This window comes from Taeniopygia guttata, chromosome 30 (assembly GCF_048771995.1).
Source record: "Taeniopygia guttata chromosome 30, bTaeGut7.mat, whole genome shotgun sequence".
Classification (NCBI taxonomy): domain Eukaryota; kingdom Metazoa; phylum Chordata; class Aves; order Passeriformes; family Estrildidae; genus Taeniopygia; species Taeniopygia guttata.
Window position 1 is genome coordinate 4,219,318 of NC_133055.1, and position 17,799 is coordinate 4,237,116.

Consider the following 17,799-nt stretch of genomic DNA (forward strand, 5'->3'; position numbering starts at 1 on the left):
TACACTATATTTAAAAGGACAGTGAGATAAGATTTCTTCAGGTCCTGTTTAGTTTTTTTTACTCCTAATAAATTGATGTGTGAAATCTCCAGTTGACACTGAATCCGAGTGCCTCCTCATGCAGTTGGAATAGATATGAAAATCAAGACCCTTTGTGGCTGACAATCCATCAGACTCTGTCCCTGCCCCCACCCCACCATTTCCCCCATCCAAGCCCTGGCACTCAGAGCAGCCTTGTGCAAATCTGAGCTCCCTCCAGCCCAGGCTGCACCTGCGGGTTTCAGCTCCATGGCTCCAACTCCCACCTGCTTTCCTTGGAGAAGGAGCTGCCCCAGACACAGAGGGATGTTCATTTATTGCCAGCCAACAAAGCCAAGGGAAGGCACAGCTCCATCAAATGCAAAAGTCATTCCTCTGCTGGATATTAAATCCACTTTGCACAGCAGACAGTCTCAGAGCAATGGAAACACCTTCTGTGCCCAGCACAGATCCCAAGGTCCCCCCAAACCCTCCCTGCCCCAATTCTGCCCAGATTTGCTCTTTGCACACACGAGTCACAGGCTGAAGGCAGGAGCTGCCTCCATGCCCAGAGGGAGGAAAAGAGGGAAAGTGGATGAAGAGCTCTCCTGTGCAGAGCCAAGGTCCAAGTGCCCCTGCAGTGGGAACCACAACTCATCGGGTTTGTGTCCTTTGGGCTCAGGGACTGGTGACACTCAGAGGCACAGAGAGGTTTCGTGCCAACAAACACAAGTTTAACATTTGAACAGTTTAAAAACAATCACAGCTCTTCCCTCAACTCTCTGTGATGTCCCAGCAGCATCTGACATGTCCCCCATGCCCAAGGGATTTCTGCACAGGAACAGTTTTAGACAAAGACATAAAAGGTAATTCTGTGATAGATATAAATGTGAGTAAGGTGTTGAATAATGTGATATTTATTTGAACTTCAGAAAGACTGCACAACTCTGTGAAGCTCAAAGCATGAAGCCAGTCAGTTGAGAGGGCCTTGAATGATGAGAGAGCACCTAGAGGAGGAAATCTGGGAGCAACAGGAAGGACATAGATTGAGCTTGTCTAGTGAACAGATTTCCTTAGACATGGCCATTTAAACAGGAGAGCTGGAAACACCTGAAGGAAGAGGGAGATGATGCAATAAACAGAATATTGGTGACTCAAGAGGATGGAAAGATCAATATTTCTTCTTCTCCCATCAATACACTTCCAAGAAATTCCTGTTCCTAGAGGGAAAACATTGGTCTTTCTTAAAAGTAGTGAAGTGACCCAGATAATAAAAATGTCCCTGTATAATATGAAATGTACACGTATTAACACCTGTGCCCCTTTCAGGGCAGACATCAGCTGTGTGCCCAGGAACAGGCAGTGCCACTTGTGCCCGCCAGAGCTGCTCCTGCTCCAGGCCCAGGGCCCATCCCAGAGCTGGGGCAGCCACAAAGCTGTGCCCATTTCTGCTCATTGCTGCTCTGATGGGGATGTATCCTTAGCCCCTTGGAGGTTCCTGATGAATTTTCCTACTCCAGAGGCCTTTTCTTTCTTGAGCTCTTCACTTCAGGAATTCAGTGGAAAAAGCTCGTAAACATTTGTTCAAAATGCTTGAACAAGAAAAACCCCTGGGAATAATTGAAGTTTTCAATATTTCTGTGGTGAATTAGACAGATTTCAAAAGTGTACTCAAAGTGAATATACTGTAATCGAAACAATGCAGAGAGAAACTGTTTTGTCCTGTTTCCATTTCCTGTTTATAGATTGATATCAGCAATGTCCAATTGATATTGACTCTCAGCACCTTCTAGTGCAGTTTGAATAGATATGAAAATCAACACCCTTCATGGCTGACTATCAATAAGACTTTGTCCCCACCCCCTCCCCACAATTTCCCCCATCCAACCCCTGGCACTCCTATGGATCAGGAATAGTGTGGCCAGCAGGATCAGGGCAGTGATTCTTCTACTGTGCTTGGCACTGGCTGGGGCAGCACCTCGAGTTCTTTGTCCAGTTCTGGGCCCCCAATTTTGGAAGGACATGGAAGGGCTGGAGCATGTCCAGAGAAGGGAAACAAGGCTGGAGAGGCGTCAGGAACACAAGTCCTGTGAGGAGCGGCTGAGGGAGCTGGGGTTGTTGATCCTGGAGAAAAGGAGGTTCAGGGGAGACCTCATCACTCTCTACACCTCCCTGACAGCAGGGTGCAGCCAGCTGGGGGTCGGGCTCTTTTCCCAGGGAACAGTGACAGGACAGGAGGACACAGCCTTCAGCTGCACCAGGGGATGTTTAGGCTGGACATCAGGAAATATTCTTCACAGAAAGGGTGATTGGTCATTGCAATGGGATGCTCAGGGAAGTGGGTCAGCCACCGTCCCTGGAAGTGTTTAAAGAAAGACTGGATGTGGCACACAGTGCCATGGTCTTGGTGACAAGGTGGTTTTGGGTCCCAGGTTGGACTTGATGCTCTCCAAGGTCTTTGCCACCCTGGTTGATAATCTGATGATGGTGACACTGCAGGGCCCTGGGGAAGCAAGGGGCCATTGTGGCACTGCAGGGCCTGGTGGCACTCAGAGGACCATGGTGACACTGTGTATGACATGGCGCCACAGAGCCAAGGGCCATTGTGACACTGTGGGGCTGAATGGAAGCAAGGAGGGCATTGTGACAGTGTGGATCCTGGTGGGACCACAGAGGCCACTGTGACCCTGCAGGGCCTTGGGGAACCATGCAGAGCTTTGTGACAGAGCAGGACCTCGTGTCATGATGCTGTGACACTGCAAAGCCCCATAGATCCAAGGGGCCAGTGCTGGTCCTCAGGGACTCCTGGAATGAAGGAAACATGTTTGACACCGTGGTGGCCCTTGGGACCAAGAGGCCATTGTGACACTCTGGGACAAAGGAGAGCATTGCTGCCCTGCCAGGCCTCATGGAACCAAGGATCCACTGTGACACTGCAGGGCCTTGGGGGACCACGGTGACATTGTGACACTGCGGGGCCCAAGGATCCAAGGGACTTTGTGATACCAAAGGGTCCCATGGAACCAAAGGGACATTGTGACAGTGGGAGGCCTCATGGAATCATGGACATCATTGGGACAGTTTGGGGCCTCATGGAACCGAGGGGACACCAAGTTGTCTGGGAGGGTTGATCTGCTGGAGGGTAGGAGGGCTCTGCACAGGGCCCTGGACAGGCTGGATCCAGGGCCCAAACCCAGCAAGGTGAGGTTTAACAAGTCCAAGTGCCGGGTCCTGCACTTTGGCCACAACAACCCCTGCAGCGCTACAGGCTGGGGACAGAGGGGCTGGACAGCAGCCAGGCAGAAAGGGACCTGCAGGGACTGATGGACAGCAGGCTGGACATGAGCCAGCCGTGTGCCCAGGTGGCCAAGAGGCCAAAGGCTCCTGGCCTGGATCAGGAATGGTGTGGCCAGCAGGAGCAGGGCAGTGATTCTTCCCCTGTGCTCAGCACTGGTTGGGCAGCACCTCGAGTGCTGTGTCCAGTTCTGGGCCCCCAATTTAGGAAGGAAATGGAGGGGTGGAGCGGGTCCAGAGAAGGGCAACAAGGCTGGTGAGGTGTGTGGAGCACAGTTCCTGTGAGGAGGGGCTGAGGAAGCTGGGGTTGTTGATCCTGGAGAAGAGGAGGCTCAGGGGAGACAAGGTAGTGTCAGGGCACAGGTTGGACTTGATGATCTCCAAGGTCTTTTTCAATCTTGCTGATTTGGTGATTCTCTGAATCCACCCTTGGAGCAGTTGCAGGAGGAGCCCTGGGCCTCCTCTTCAGAAGCTCCACCAGCCCAGGTCCCTCAGCTTCTCCTCACAGCCCCAAAGCCCATCCTGTCAGTCCTGCAGAGCCTCTGCAGCTCCTCCTCACTGCCCAGAACAGGGAGCCCCACAGCCAGACACAGCAGCCCAGATGTGCCCCCTGGCCTGGGGTGCCTCTGGCAAGGGAGCAGCACCAGGCACTGCAGGAGCCTGCAGACAATTCCTGCAGCACTTGTGGGATGATCCTGCTCCCCAAGGGCCGTTCCCATGGTGCGAAGTCAGGAACTGCAATGGGGAGTGGGGCCAGAGAGGAAAGGGCAAACAGGGATGGGCTGTGTGCAGGGGAGGGAACAGGGGTGGGCAAGGGAAAGAAATCTGTAACAGGAAGAGTAAAGAAAGTAAATGTGAAGCCAAGGAAATGCTCAGGGCAGTTTGGGGGTGGCTGCCAGGCAGCCCTGGCTCTGAGCAGCAGCGTCTGCAGTGGGACAGGAAAGTCCCAGCTGATGGGAACAAACTTTCAGGCTGACTGCAGAGGCCAGGACAAAGCTGAGTGGTTTCCCTGGCGTCCCCCAGCCCTTCCTGGCCCCAGGGGCTGATGGCATTTGTGCTCCCTCAGGTTCATGTCCCCACAGCAGCAGCATGGGGGTGCTCCCGCCTGCTGTGTGCAGTGCAAACAGGGGCTGCTGAGCCAGTGCTGCCGTGTCTGTGCCTGCAAGGATGCGGCACCTCTGTGAGCTGGGGGAGAGGCCAGGGCTGCAGAGGGGGATGTTGTTGGCAGCTCCATGAGGACGCTCTGGGACGCTGCCCTGGGCTGTGCAGCGCACTGGGGATGGATCAGCCCCTGCTCTGCTGCTCCTTCCCGTCTCCCCCAGGCCCTTGCAGAGCACCAGCCGTGCTGTTTGCCCCCAGCCTGCCCACGGCCAGCCTGGGGCTGCTCACGGGGGTTTTCTGTGCTGAGCATTGGCCTGGCCGTGTTCTTGAGAGAGCCTGGGCAAGGAGCCTGGAGCCCCCAGGCCCTGGCCTGAGGCGTCAGCGCTGCCCCAGCAGTGCCCATGGCCTGTCCCTGCTGCAGCCCCGGCACTGCCACCCCCAGGACTGTGCCCGGCCCCGAGAGCACTCAGGCCCTGCAGCAACACCAGGGCCACCAGGGCAGCGGGGCAGGGCCACGGGAGCAGCGCTGGCAGCACCAAGTGCTGCTGCTCCTGGGCACAGCTGCTGTGCCAGCACTGATCTGCCCCAGCTCTGCACACAGACATTGCTGCTGCAGCTCCAGAGAAGGCAACAAAAGGGCATCTCTGCAGAAAACTTCGCTGGGACATCCTTTAGTTCCTTTAAAGCCAATGAGAGTGCAGCCCCTCATTGACACGGTCTGTGGGTACAGGAAAGGTGGAGTGAAACAAAATGAGAAATGGCACAAGGAATGGCATTAATTTGTGGACAACATTAAATGTAAAACAAAGACTTCCAAGATGAAACCAACAAGAAGTATCAAATATGACTTTTATTACATGTGATTTAGATAAATTGCTCAGCAGGTTAATGTTTCTGAAAGCACTCAGTCATCAGTCTCCACACTGCAGCCTTGAGCTCCTGGTTCCTCAGGCTGTAGATGAGGGGGTTCAGGGCTGGAGGCACCACCGAGTACAGAACTGACACTGACAGATCCAGAGATGGGGAGGACATCGAGGGGGGCTTCAGGTAGGTAAATGCACCAGTGCTGAGGAACAGTGAGACCACGGCCAGGTGAGGGAGGCAGGTGGAAAAGGCTTTGTGCCGTCCCTGCTCTGAGGGGATCCTCAGCACAGCCCTGAAGATCTGCACATAGGAGAAAACAATGAACAAAAAACATCCAAATACCAAACAGGCACTAATAGCAATGAGCCCAAGTTCCCTGAGATAGGATTTGGAGCAGGAGAGCTTGAGGATCTGGGCGATTTCACAGAAGAACTGACCCAGGGCATTGCCATGGCACAGGGGCAGGGAAAATGTATTGGCTGTGTGCAGCAGTGAATAGAGAAAGGCACTGGCCCAGGCAGCTGCTGCCATGTGGGCACAAGCTCTGCTGCCCAGGAGGGTCCCGTAGTGCAGGGGTTTGCAGATGGACACGTAGCGGTCGTAGCACATGATGGTCAGGAGGAAATACTCTGCTGAGATGAAGAGCAGAAAGAAAAAGAGCTGTGCAGCACATCCCTTGTAGGAGATGGTGCTGGAGTCCCAGAGGGAATTGTGCATGGCTTTGGGGACAGTGGTGCAGATGGAGCCCAGGTCGCTGAGGGCCAGGTTGAGCAGGAAGAAGAACATGGGCGTGTGCAGGTGGTGGCCGCAGGCTACGGTGCTGATGATGAGGCCGTTGCCCAGGAGGGCAGCCAGGGAGATGCCCAGGAAGAGGCAGAAGTGCAGGAGCTGCAGCTGCCGCGTGTCTGCCAGTGCCAGCAGGAGGAAGTGGCTGATGGAGCTGCTGTTGGACATTTCTTCCCTCTGGGAATTAGGTCAGTGTCACCAGACCTGCGTGTCCCCACACAGCTGCCCTTTGCTCATTTCATCTCCTTTATTTCAGTGTGATTCATCTCCTTTATTTCAGTGTGATTGAATTTAAAACATCCCTGAAAAATACAGTGACATTTTGATGGCACCAATTTCAAAATAAATTTCCATAATCACTTCTCTCCTTTTTTTCCTTAGTTGCTGAACAGGAAGGGATGTTCAGGGTTCCTCTGGCTCTCTGCTGCCTTGAGCTGTACCTACTGGGAGCTGTTTCTCTCTATCCAAGCCTTGTCCCTGCCAGTGTTGCCAGAGCCCAGCCCTGCCCTGGGGGCTCAGCTCTGCCCTTTAGACCCCTCCCAGCACAGGGCACTGCCCAGGGGCCTCTCCCTGGGCCTTAAAGGCAGGGCAGAAAAACAGAGATGCTGCAAGCCAAGGTGCTGCTGCTGCTCTCTGTAGGTAGAGGAGGGTGAGGAGGCACTTTCTGAGGGAGATCTGAGGCAGATGTGCTGATGCCCAGGGTGACAGTGCAGGAGTCTCAGTGACACAGACAAAGCTGACAGCCCCTTTCCCTTCCCTTTAGGAGAAAGTTGAGAGCAGCCCTGGCCATGCTGTACCATCTCCACCACAGGAGGAACCTCCCTGATGGGGGTCACTCCTTCCAGCTCCAGCTTCTCCCCTGCACAGTCCATGGGGAGCTGCCAGGCAGGCTGAGAGCTGTCCCTGGCAGGTGGCACATCCCCTGGGCTGGCCAAGAGCCCTGAGGGCTGCAGGAGCTGCTCTGCAGGACAGCCCTGGGCAGCCCTGGCTGCAGCCCCAGCTTCACCCCCTGCAGCCGTCCCTGGCAGCAGGAGCCGTCCTGCCCTGTCCCTCTGACAGTGCCCAGGACAGCCCCGCTCTGGAGCACATCCTCCCCCAAAACAGAAACGGCAGCAGAGCCTTCCTTACAGTCACATCAGTCCTGTCCTGGGTCAGCTTCAGGAGGTCCCTGCAGCCAGAGACTGACTGTGCCAGAAGTGGTGAAGATTTTCCATGAATGAGCTCAGAATTGTCCTTCCAGCTGCTCTGAGCCTGTCGGCTTCAGTGCTCTCAGGTACCTACAGGCAAAGCCCTCAGCCCTGCTGTGTTGGGAGAGGAGCTGCTCCTCAAGAGAAATGTCTTTTTGAAGCTCTTCTTGGATTGGCAGGACCTGCCTCTGTGCCAGGAGCCTGGCCCAGCTCAGCAGCACAGACAGAGCACCCAGATTTAATGACTCTCTCGGGGCTTTGGTGTTGTTTACATAAAACTCAGTCCCTGAGAGAGTGTTCAAAAAACTTCTCAAGAATTAGAAGTCAGAGTCAAACTCCAAAGTTTTAATGGATCCCACTGAGGGACACAATGAGAAAGTATCCCCAGTCAGAGCAGAACACTGCAGGCACTGATGACAGCTGGGGACAAGCAAGGGAAAGGTGTCTCTGGTGCTGACCAAACCTGGATGTGTTTCAGGAATGCAAAGGGCCCAGGCCTGAGCCCCAGCCCCTGGCAAGGCAGATCCTGTCCCTCCCTCATTGCTCAGGGCTCTTCCCGGGATGGGCACTGGGATGTGGGGATGTGCAGGGCCAAGGGCAGGACCATGGGGCGGCCCCTGCCAGGCTGCTGAGCAGGGACAAGGAGGCAATGAGGCCCCAGGGCTGCAAGGGTCACTTGTCCCCTCATGGCCTCAGGCCCAGGGCCAGCAGCCATGGCCAAAGTGCTGCACAGGTTGGCTCTGTCAGGGCCTTGCAGCTGCTGCACATCCCTGTGCCCTCTGCAGCCCAGGCTGTCCCACGGTGTCCCTGCCCTGCGCCTCTGTCCCTGCAGGCTGTCGTCATCCCCCGGCTGCCCCACCTCGCTGGCCCTTCCTTTGCTGACAGCTCTGCCTCCTGCTGCCCCTGCCTGGCCACACAAAGCCTTGGCCTTGATACCAAAAGGGTTAATTCCATTTTTACCGTGCCTGTGAACTTTTAACACAGGAACAAGGTGTGCAGGAGCTGCTTTTCCAGCAAGGACAGTTGGAAATGTAGAAGACATCTGGCTCAAGAGTGCAGTGATAGAAAAAGCAAGGACTGAAGCTGGGAACTTGGGGTGTGTTTTATGGAAATGGGTAAATTGTAATTCACATTTAGTGACTGTGTATAAGCAACACACTGGTAGATTTACATGTCCACATAAGGTTAGGAGTTATCCCTCACTAGACCCAAGGCCTGAATAAATGATCCCCTCTTAAATAGCAAATTAGTGTTTAAGGAGCCTTGTTCTGATATTTCAGAGATTTGGTGACCTTGGGGCCTCACAGAACCCAGGAGTTACCTGTGACTCTGTCCAAACTCATGGAACAAAGGGTCCATGGTGACACAGCGGAACCCCATGGAACCAAAATCCATTTTGGCACACTGGGGCCACATTGAACCAATGGCCCATTGTGACACCACGGATCCAAGGAGACCATTGTGACCCTGAGAAACCTCTTGGAACCAAGGGGCCATTCTGACACAGCAAGGCCTCGTGGAACCACAGGTCCATTGTGACACTGCAAGGTCACACAGGACCAAGGTGGCCATGGAACCAAGGTTCTGCCATGGAACCTCATGGAACAAAGGGACCATGGTGACACTGTGGAACCAGGGAGACTGTTTTTGGCAGTAGAAAAGCTCATGCAACCCCAAGTCCATTGTGACACAGCAAGGCCTCATGGAGCCAAGGGACCATTGTTAAACTGTGCGGCCTCATGGAACCATGAGCCATTGGGACACAGCGTGGCACCTCATGGAGCCAAGAGTCCATTGTTACACTGTGGGGCCCTGTGGAACCAAGGGGAGCACAGTGACTTTGTGGGGCCTCATGGAACAATGGAGACTGTTCTGACACTTTGGGACACACTGGAACCAAGGGGCCATTAGAGCATGGCAGAGCCTCATGGAATCAAGGGGACTACAGTGTCACTTAGACCATTTGATTTAACCTTACTTACAGACCTGACTGGCTCAGTTACCCAAGGCACTCAGACCCCTCAGAGAGCAGCATTTCTGCCACATTTCCCCAGCACAGGCACTCCTGTGTGCACACAGACACAGAGAGTCAGTGCAGGGCACCTGTGAGAAATTCCCCTGAGGGCAGGGAAATGCTCCCTGGATGCTTTGGCATCTCCCCAGCAGGGAAGGGTTGAGCCTGGAGGAGTGGGGGGATTGGCCCAGGCTCCCTCGTTGTTCGGGATCCCCCGAGTGCAGCAAATGGGAGAGTTCCCAGCTCGGAGAGGCCCCACTCAGAGGGAGTCACTGGCCAGGAGAGCTCCAAGGGCTCCTTTTGGAGCGCTGTTTGTAGGGCCCCAAGAGAGGGGCATCAGTCCCAGCCATGTTTCACCCTGGCCGCACTTGGCATCAGCAGCTTTCTTTGGCAGGGTGAGAACAGGGATGTTGTGCCACTGAGGGAACACAAACAGTTCCCAGGGCTGCTCCTAAAGCAGCCAGGAGCTGGTTGGGCAGCAGCAGTGCCTGGAGCAGACAGGGTTTGTGATGAGCTCCAGAGGAGCTGAGCCCAGGGGCTGATGGCCAAGGCCGAGGCCCAGCAAGCATTTCTCAGCTGGCAGGGCGGCCTGAGAAGGGGAGGGGGGAATGCACCAGCACAGGAACCATGGAACCAAGGGACCATTGTGACACTGTGGGGCCTGTGAGACCAAGGGACCATTGTGACACTGTGGGGCCTGTGAGACCAAGGGACCATTGTGACACTGTGGGACCTGTGAGACCAAGGGACCATTGTGACACTGTGGGGCACTGTGAGACCAAGGGACCATTGTGACACTGTGGGGCCTGTGAGACCAAGGGACCATTGTGACACTGTGGGGTCTGTGAGACCAAGGGACCATTGTGACACTGTGGGGCACCATGGAAGCAAGGAGACCATTGTGACCCTGAGGGGACTCATGGGATCATGGAGACCATTGGGACACTATGAGGCCCCATGGAATAAGTAAATCATTGTGACACTGTGAGGCCTCATGGAAGCAGTGAGACCACTGTGACCCTGGGGGTCCCCACAGAACCAAGAGGACCGTTGTGACACTGTGGGGCCTCATGAAACCAAGAGGCCTTTGTGGCACTGCAGGGCTGCATGGGACCAAAGCTCCATTGTGACATCGCAGGGCCTCGTGTCATCAGTCGTCCATTGTGACACTGTGGAGCCAAAGGAGACCATTGTGACACTGCAAACCAGCACGGTCCAAAGGTCCATTGTGACCCTACAGGGCTCATGGAACAGAGGAGTCACTTGTCATTGTGAGGCCTGGGGAACCACGGAGATCACTGGGACACTGCAGGGCCTCATTGAACCTTTGGGACCATTGTGAAACTAAAGGGCCTCATGGAACCCAGGAGCTATTGTGACACTGTGGGACCCCATCGATCTAAGGGTCCATTGTGACACTGTATTTCTTCTTGTAATCAAGGAGCAATTGTGACACAGGGCCCCATGGAACCAAAGGAACACAGAACAGGGGTCTGGCTGGTTTGGCCTCCCGTGGACTGCCTGACTGGTCCAGATGACCTTGACATGTTTAGGGTCTCTTCTCATCTTCTACTGAAACACTGGCGCACCATTCTTTCCTTCCTATGGAAAATAACTCTCCTCCTCCTCCAGACACCCATGGACAGTATTGGGATTTTACCTCCAAATTTTCTTGTATCCAGCGATTGTTCCTGTAGGAATATTGGCAGGACAAATCTGGTTGGCAATGGTTTCATCAGGGTCAACTCCCATCTGTCCTCAAAACACTGGGGAAGGCTCCATGCTTTCCTTCTTTTGGGAAAGAACTGCTTCTCCAGGTGCCCATGGGCAAAATTTGGATTCTGTCTCCAAAATTCCCTATATCCAAAGGTTGCTTCCAGACAAAATCTGCCATTCCTGACAAGTGTTGCTGGCCTTGGCCTAGTGAGGCTCTCATCTGCCTTCCAAACACTGGGGATCTGTGCTTTCCTTCCTATGGAAAAGAACTGTCCTTCTCCTGCAGGTGCCCATGGGAAAAATTGGGGTTTTACCTCCAACATTGCCTGTTGTGACAGACTGGAGGATATTGTTTGCTGGAAACATTTCATGTGCAGGGGAGGAAGGGGCAGGTCCAGCCTTGCCCTGCCCTGTAACCCCAGCCCTGCCCTGCCCTGGAACCCCAATCCCCCCAGAGCCTCTATCCCAGCCCAGCAGTGTCTGCCAGTCCCTGGCACAGCACAGGCAATGCTCCACAGCCACCTCTGGAGCCCCAGCCCAGCTCCTGAGTGACCAAAAGGCCCAAAGTTCCAGCTGGGGAAGGGCCCAGGAAGATCAAGGGGTATTTAAGGCTGACCACAAGGCAAGCACACATCTTGGCTCTACGTCCTCTTGGAATTTCTATCTGAACCCCACTGGAATCCAGGAGTTAGTAGCTCTGTGTGTGCTTCCCTAAGTCTTATTTTTCCTTTCCTTCTGTGTCTACTTCTTCTATTTCTGTCCTCTTGCAAATTTTGATTAACTTAAAATTGAACAGGTGTCGTGTTTGTGAAGTTCAGTGGGCCAAGGTAATGCTTTGAGAAGTGTTTTCTGTAGATTGAATATCAAATTAAATCTTTTGCCAAAGTTTCTCTGATTTCCTAAAGTTCCCAGCAAAAGCTGTTGTGTTGTTTTGAGTTCCTGAGAATCTCTTGTTGGTATTTGTCCAGGGAGTACAGCTCAGAGGACACAAACAATTGTCCGTCCTTTTAAATGTCTCCTTGAGAGAGTTTTTTAGGGGATGGGGGTCAGGGCTTGTGTGTCCAGCTTGGCACAGCCCAGGCAGGGCTTTCACAGCCCCATCCCACACTCCATTTCCCAGCTGGAGCCGCTGGTGCCTCTGAGTTCTGCTGCCCCAGCCCCAGGGACGCTCTCCTTGTCTGCCCATTCCCCCAGGGTCTCTGGGCAGGGATGGCCTCAGTGGGGGCTGCTGACATCCTCAGCAACTTGGAGGCTGCTGCTGAATTTTACTGCTCCAGAGGCTTCTTCAGCCTTCAGCTCTTCAGTTCAGGAATTCAGTGGCCCAGGGCTTATTAACATTCAGAACACCTTAACAAACCAAGCCTCTGGAAACAATTTGATCTAAGTTTTCAAATCTTTTCTGGTTAAGTAGAATTCAGAAGTGTATTTGAAGTATATTATATGTAGCAAGACAGTGAAAAAAGATTTCCTAGGTCCTATTTAGGTTTTTTTCCCCTGTTAATTCACTGATATGTGCAATCTCCAATTGGCACTGAATCCAAGCACCTCCTCATGCAGTTTGAATAGATATGAAAATCAGATGTGGGGGTCAGAGGCTGCCTGGGGCACAGGGACCATGAAATTATCAAGTTTTCAATGATCTGTGAAAGAAGGAGGAGCAGCAACAAAACTTCCACACTGGAATTAGGAAGGGCAGCCTGTGGCCTATTTAGGATGCAGATTTGGGGAGTTCTGAAATAGGCATTGATAATTTAAGGGAAACAGCCCTTAAAAACAAAGGGATCCAGGGAGGATGGACACATTTCAGGAAAGTAATCTTAAGGGGGAAGGAGCAGCCTGTCCCAGTGTGGCAAAATATGAGCTAGTGAGGAAAATGACTGTCCTGGCTGCCCATGGAGTTTTTGTAGGAACTCAGGAAAGAAGAGGGTGCATTAACTTTGGACAGAAGGTCAGTCAACTTAGCAAGTGTTTAAGGATGTTGTTAGGTCATGCAGAAAAAAAATGAAAGAGGTGAAATCTCAATTAGAGATTAACTAGGCCACTTGTGTGAAAAAGAGTAGAAAATATTTCTATAAATAAATTAATAGCAAAATGTGGTATAAGGAGAACCTCTACTCTTTATTGGATCCAGTGGAAAATATAGTAACTAAAGATAAAGAAAATGTCAAACTACTTAACACCTTGTTTGTATCAATTTTCAATATTAGGACAGGTTGTCCTCAGGACAAGAGTTCTGCTGAGCTGGTAGATGGGCACAGGGAGTAGAACAGTCCCCTGTAATCCAGGAGGAAGCAGCTGGTGACCTGCTGAGAAACTCAGACGCTCACAGGTGCATGGGATGGGATGGGATGGGATGGGATGGGATGGGATCCATCCTAGGGGGATGAGGGAGCTGGTGGATGAGCTCCCCAAGCTGCTCCCCATCATTTACCATCAGTCCTGGCTCACCAGGGAGGTGCCAGAGCACTGGAGGTGCCAGTGTGAGCCCATCCCCAAGAAGGGCTGGAAGGAGGATCTGGGGAACTCCAGGCCTGTCAGCCTGACCTCGGTGCCCGGCAAGGTTATGGAACAGATCACCTTGAGTGCCACCACAGGGCACCCACAGGATGGCTGAGGGATCAGAGCCAGCCAGCGTGGATTTAAGAGGGGCAGGTCCTGCCTGAGCACCCTGATCTCCTTTTATAACCAGGTGACCCACCTGTGGATGTGGGAAAGGCTGTGGATGTGTCCATCTGGGCTTCAGCAAAGCCTTGGACACTGTCTCTGACAGCATTCCCTGGAAAAGCTGCAGCCCACGGCTTGGGCAGGTTCCCTCCTGGCTGGGAGATGGAAGAGCTGGCTGGAGGCTGGGCCCAGAGAGGGGTGGGGATGGTGCTGCACCCAGCTGGTGTCCAGTCCCTGGTGCTGTCCCCAGGGATCTGTGTTGGGCCCAGTCCTGTTTAACATCTTCACCGATGATCTGGGTGAGGGGATCGAGCCCACCATCCCCAAATTTGCAGGTGACACCAAGCTGGGTGTGAGTGTGGATCTGCTGGAGGGCAGGACAAGAAGACACAGCCTTCAGCTGCACCAGGGGAGGTTTAGGCTGGACAAGAGGAAGAAGTTCTTCACAGAAAGGGTGAGTGGGCACTGGAATGGGCAGGCCAGGGGGGAGGTGGCAGAGTCACTGTCCCTCTCCAGTGGCACTCAGTGGCATGGTCTGGGTGACAAGGCGGTATTAGGGCATTGGTTGGACTTGGTGATCCCAAAGGTCTTTTCCAGCCTATTTGATTCTGTCATTCTGTGATGATTGGGATACTCTGGGGCCATTGTGACCCTGCAGGGCCTGGTGGAACTAAGAGGACCATGGTGACACTGTGCAGCCCCATAGAACCAGGGCTCCATTGTGGTGCTCTGGGGCCCAATGGAACCAGGGAGTCCCCGTGACACTGGGTCCTGGTGGAACCACAGAGGCCATTGTGACACTGTGGGGCCTCGTGGAACCGAGGGGTTTCACCATTGTGACACTGCGAAACCAAGGAGAGCATTGGGAGAGTCCAGGGCCCAGTGAACCAAGGGGCCCTTCTGACACTGCGGGGCCTCATGGAACCAAGGGGACATTGTGACACTGCAGGACCTTGTGTAACCAAGGGGCCACTGTGACACTCTCGGGCCTCCAGGAATCTGGAAGGCCCTTGTGACACTGTGTGGCCTCATGGAAACAGGGAGTCCATTGTGACACTGAGGGGACTTGTGGAGCCACAGAGAGCATTGTGACAGTGTGGGACCTCATGTGACCATGGGGCCTTTGTGACACCCTGGGGCCCCATGGAACCGAGGGGCCACTGTGAAACTGCGGCACCAACGAGAACATTGTGACACTGTGAAGCCCCATGGAACCAAGGGGCCACTGTGACAGTGCAGGGCCTGGTGTAACCAAAGGGACTTTGTGATGCTGAGGGGCCCCTTGGAACAAGGACATCTTTGCAGATGACACCCAGCTGGATGTGGGTGTGGATCTGCTGGAGGGTAGGAGGGCTCTGCAGAGGGACCTGGACAGGCTGAATCCAGGGCCCAAACCCAACAAGGTGAGGTTTAACAAGTCCAAGTGCCGGGTCCTGCACTTTGGCCACAACAACCCCTGCAGCGCTACAGGCTGGGGACAGAGTGGCTGGACAGCAGCCAGGCAGAAAGGGACCTGCAGGGACTGATGGACAGCAGGCTGGACATGAGCCAGCCGTGTGCCCAGGTGGCCAAGAAGGCCAATGGCTCCTGGCCTGCATCAGGAATGGTGTGGCCAGCAGGAGCAGAGCTGCTGTGCCAGCCCTGATCTGCCCCCAGCTCTGCACACAGACATTGCTGCTGCAGCTCCAGAGAAGGCAGCAAAAGGGCATCTCTGCAGAAAACTCTGCTCGGAGATTCTTTAGTTCCTTTAAAGCCACCGAAAGCACAGCCCCTCATTGACACAGTCTGAGGGCACAGGGAAGGTGAAGAGAAACAAAAGGATAAATGGCACAATGACATTTCTTTCTAATGTGGAAAACATTAAAATGTAAAAGAAAGAAAAAGAACCTCAAAAATTATACCAACAAGAAGTATCAAAGATGACTTTTATTACAAGTGATTTGCAGAAATTGGCCAGCAGTTTAATGTTCCTGAAAGCATCCAGTCATCAGTGTCCACACTGCAGCCTTGAGCTCCTGGTTCCTCAGGCTGTAGATGAGGGGGTTCAGGGCTGGAGACACCACCGAGTACAGAACTGACACTGACAGATCCAGGGATGGGGAGGACATCGAAGGAGGCTTTAGGTAGGTAAATACACCAGTGCTGATAAACAGAGAGACCACAGCCAGGTGAGGGAAGCAGGTGGAAAAGGCTTTGTGCCGTCCCTGCTCAGAGGGGATCCTCAGCACAGCCCTGAAGATCTGCACATAGGAGAAAACAATGAACACAAAACAACCAAATGCCAAACACACACTAACAGCAATGAGCCCAAGTTCCCTGAGGTGGGATTTGGAGCAGGAGATCTTGAGGATCTGTGGGATTTCACAGAAGAACTGGCCCAGGGCATTGCCATGGCACAGGGGCAGGGAAAATGTATTGGCCGTGTGCAGCAGAGCATTGAGAAATGCACTGGCCCAGGCAGCTGCTGCCATGTGGGCACAAGCTCTGCTGCCCAGGAGGGTCCCGTAGTGCAGGGGTTTGCAGATGGACACGTAGCGGTCGTAGCACATGATGGTCAGGATGGAAATCTCTGCTGAGATGAAGAGCAGAAAGAAAAAGAGCTGAGCAGCACATCCTGTGTAGGAGATGGTCCTGGTGTCCCAGAGCAAACTGTGCATGGCTTTGGGGACAGTGGTGCAGATGGAGCCCAGGTCGCTGAGGGCCAGGTTGAGCAGGAAGAAGAACATGGGCGTGTGCAGGTGGTGGCCGCAGGCTACGGCGCTGATGATGAGGCCGTTGCCCAGGAGGGCAGCCAGGGAGATGCCCAGGAAGAGGCAGAAGTGCAGGAGCTGCAGCTGCCGCGTGTCTGCCAGTGCCAGCAGGAGGAAGTGGCTGATGGAGCTGCTGTTGGACATTTGCTGTGGCTGCACAAGGGCACCTGTTCATGGAGAAAGGACAGTGAAGAGATAGAGGAGATACCTGTAACGAAAATCAAAGACATTTCCCATAAACCCTCCTCTGTGACACACATGGACATTGTCTTTAGTGTTTTGGATGTTTGGGGTCTTCTTTATAAGCTCCCCCTTATCTCTGATGGTGTTCCTAGATATCAGAAATGCTCAGCATTTCTGCTGCCCTGTGGTAGAACCGAGTGGGTTGTCTGATGCAAAATTATGAGCAGAGATTGGGGGAAGAAGGTCTGTTACCTCATTCTGTTTGGAGTTTCTCTGGGCTTTAACTTATCTCAAGTGGAGGATGTTCACACTCACTCCCAAGTTCTCTGTTAAGCTCACCAGGTACTGCTGTGAGCAGATGGATCCACCACAGCTCAGCTCCACATTTGGAGCCAAGGACTCACCTTGCTCATTTCACTAACCCAGCAGCATTTTCAGTGTCAGAACACATCTGCATTTCCCCATCAATCTTATAACTCAGAGATGCTTTGGACAGGTTTGCACCTTGCATTGAATCTCCCTGCTTGGACTGAAATCTCAGGGAGACTTCCAAGTGTCCTTCTGATGGCACTGGATGAAGGGAGATGCAGCTGCTTCCCTGGCTGCACTGCCAGCATTGCCCAGAGCCAGGCACTGGGGACAGCTGTGTCACCCTGAGCCAGCTGTGCCCCCTGCCAGAGCCCCCAGTGCCGGGCAGCTGCTCCCAGCCCTGTGCTCTGCAGAGGGAACTGGGCCCGGGGCTGCAGAGCTGCCCCACGGCTCTGCTGCAGCTCTGCCTGCACAGGAGGGGCTGCACGCCTTGGAGCCCCGGCCCTGAGGGCAGAGGCTTGGCTGGGGGACAGGAGGGAGGGGGCTTGTGCAGAGGGAGGGGCTGCACTGGAGGGGATCCTCTGGACATCTCTAAACTCTCCCTGCCACAGCATTTCTGGGTTTTGTTTTCTCTCCTTCCCTGATCTTCTCTCTGCTTCCTGGAGATTTTCCTCCTGCAGGTGTTTCCCTGTGTCTGATCTCTCCCTGCCAGCACTCCCAGACCCCAAATCTCTGTGCACTCTCCTTGGCCTGACAGAACCCTGCCTGTTTGCAGGGCACTGGCTGGGGGCAGGTTCTATTTGCAGCTTGCACCAAGGACAGCTCAGACTGAGCCTGATGGCTCCAGCAAAGCTGATGCTGCTGCTGTCCATGGGCAGAGGAGCTGCAAGCACATTAGGGAACTCTGTGAACC

At 53.8% G+C, this 17,799-nt stretch overlaps 4 protein-coding genes across 4 annotated transcripts in view; 1 reads left to right on the forward strand and 3 right to left on the reverse strand.

The window, feature by feature from the left end:
• LOC140680876 (uncharacterized) overlaps positions 1–17,799 on the forward strand; it is a 570,776-nt gene that overhangs the window by 288,291 nt on the left and 264,686 nt on the right. The gene's annotated exons all lie outside the window — the stretch shown is intronic.
• The window catches only part of LOC140680884 (uncharacterized), a 421,560-nt gene that overhangs the window by 11,866 nt on the left and 391,895 nt on the right, over positions 1–17,799 (reverse strand). The gene's annotated exons all lie outside the window — the stretch shown is intronic.
• On the reverse strand, positions 975–6,231 carry LOC140680891 (olfactory receptor 14J1-like). The gene is made up of 2 exons (XM_072919794.1): positions 5,336–6,231; positions 975–1,005 (listed from the first exon to the last, which is right to left on the reverse strand). The coding sequence occupies exons 1-2, from the start codon at positions 6,229–6,231 to the stop codon at positions 975–977; spliced, it is 927 nt and encodes a 308-aa protein (XP_072775895.1).
• On the reverse strand, positions 12,569–16,538 carry LOC140680952 (olfactory receptor 14A16-like). The gene is made up of 3 exons (XM_072919843.1): positions 15,619–16,538; positions 13,963–14,045; positions 12,569–12,579 (listed from the first exon to the last, which is right to left on the reverse strand). The coding sequence occupies exons 1-3, from the start codon at positions 16,536–16,538 to the stop codon at positions 12,569–12,571; spliced, it is 1,014 nt and encodes a 337-aa protein (XP_072775944.1).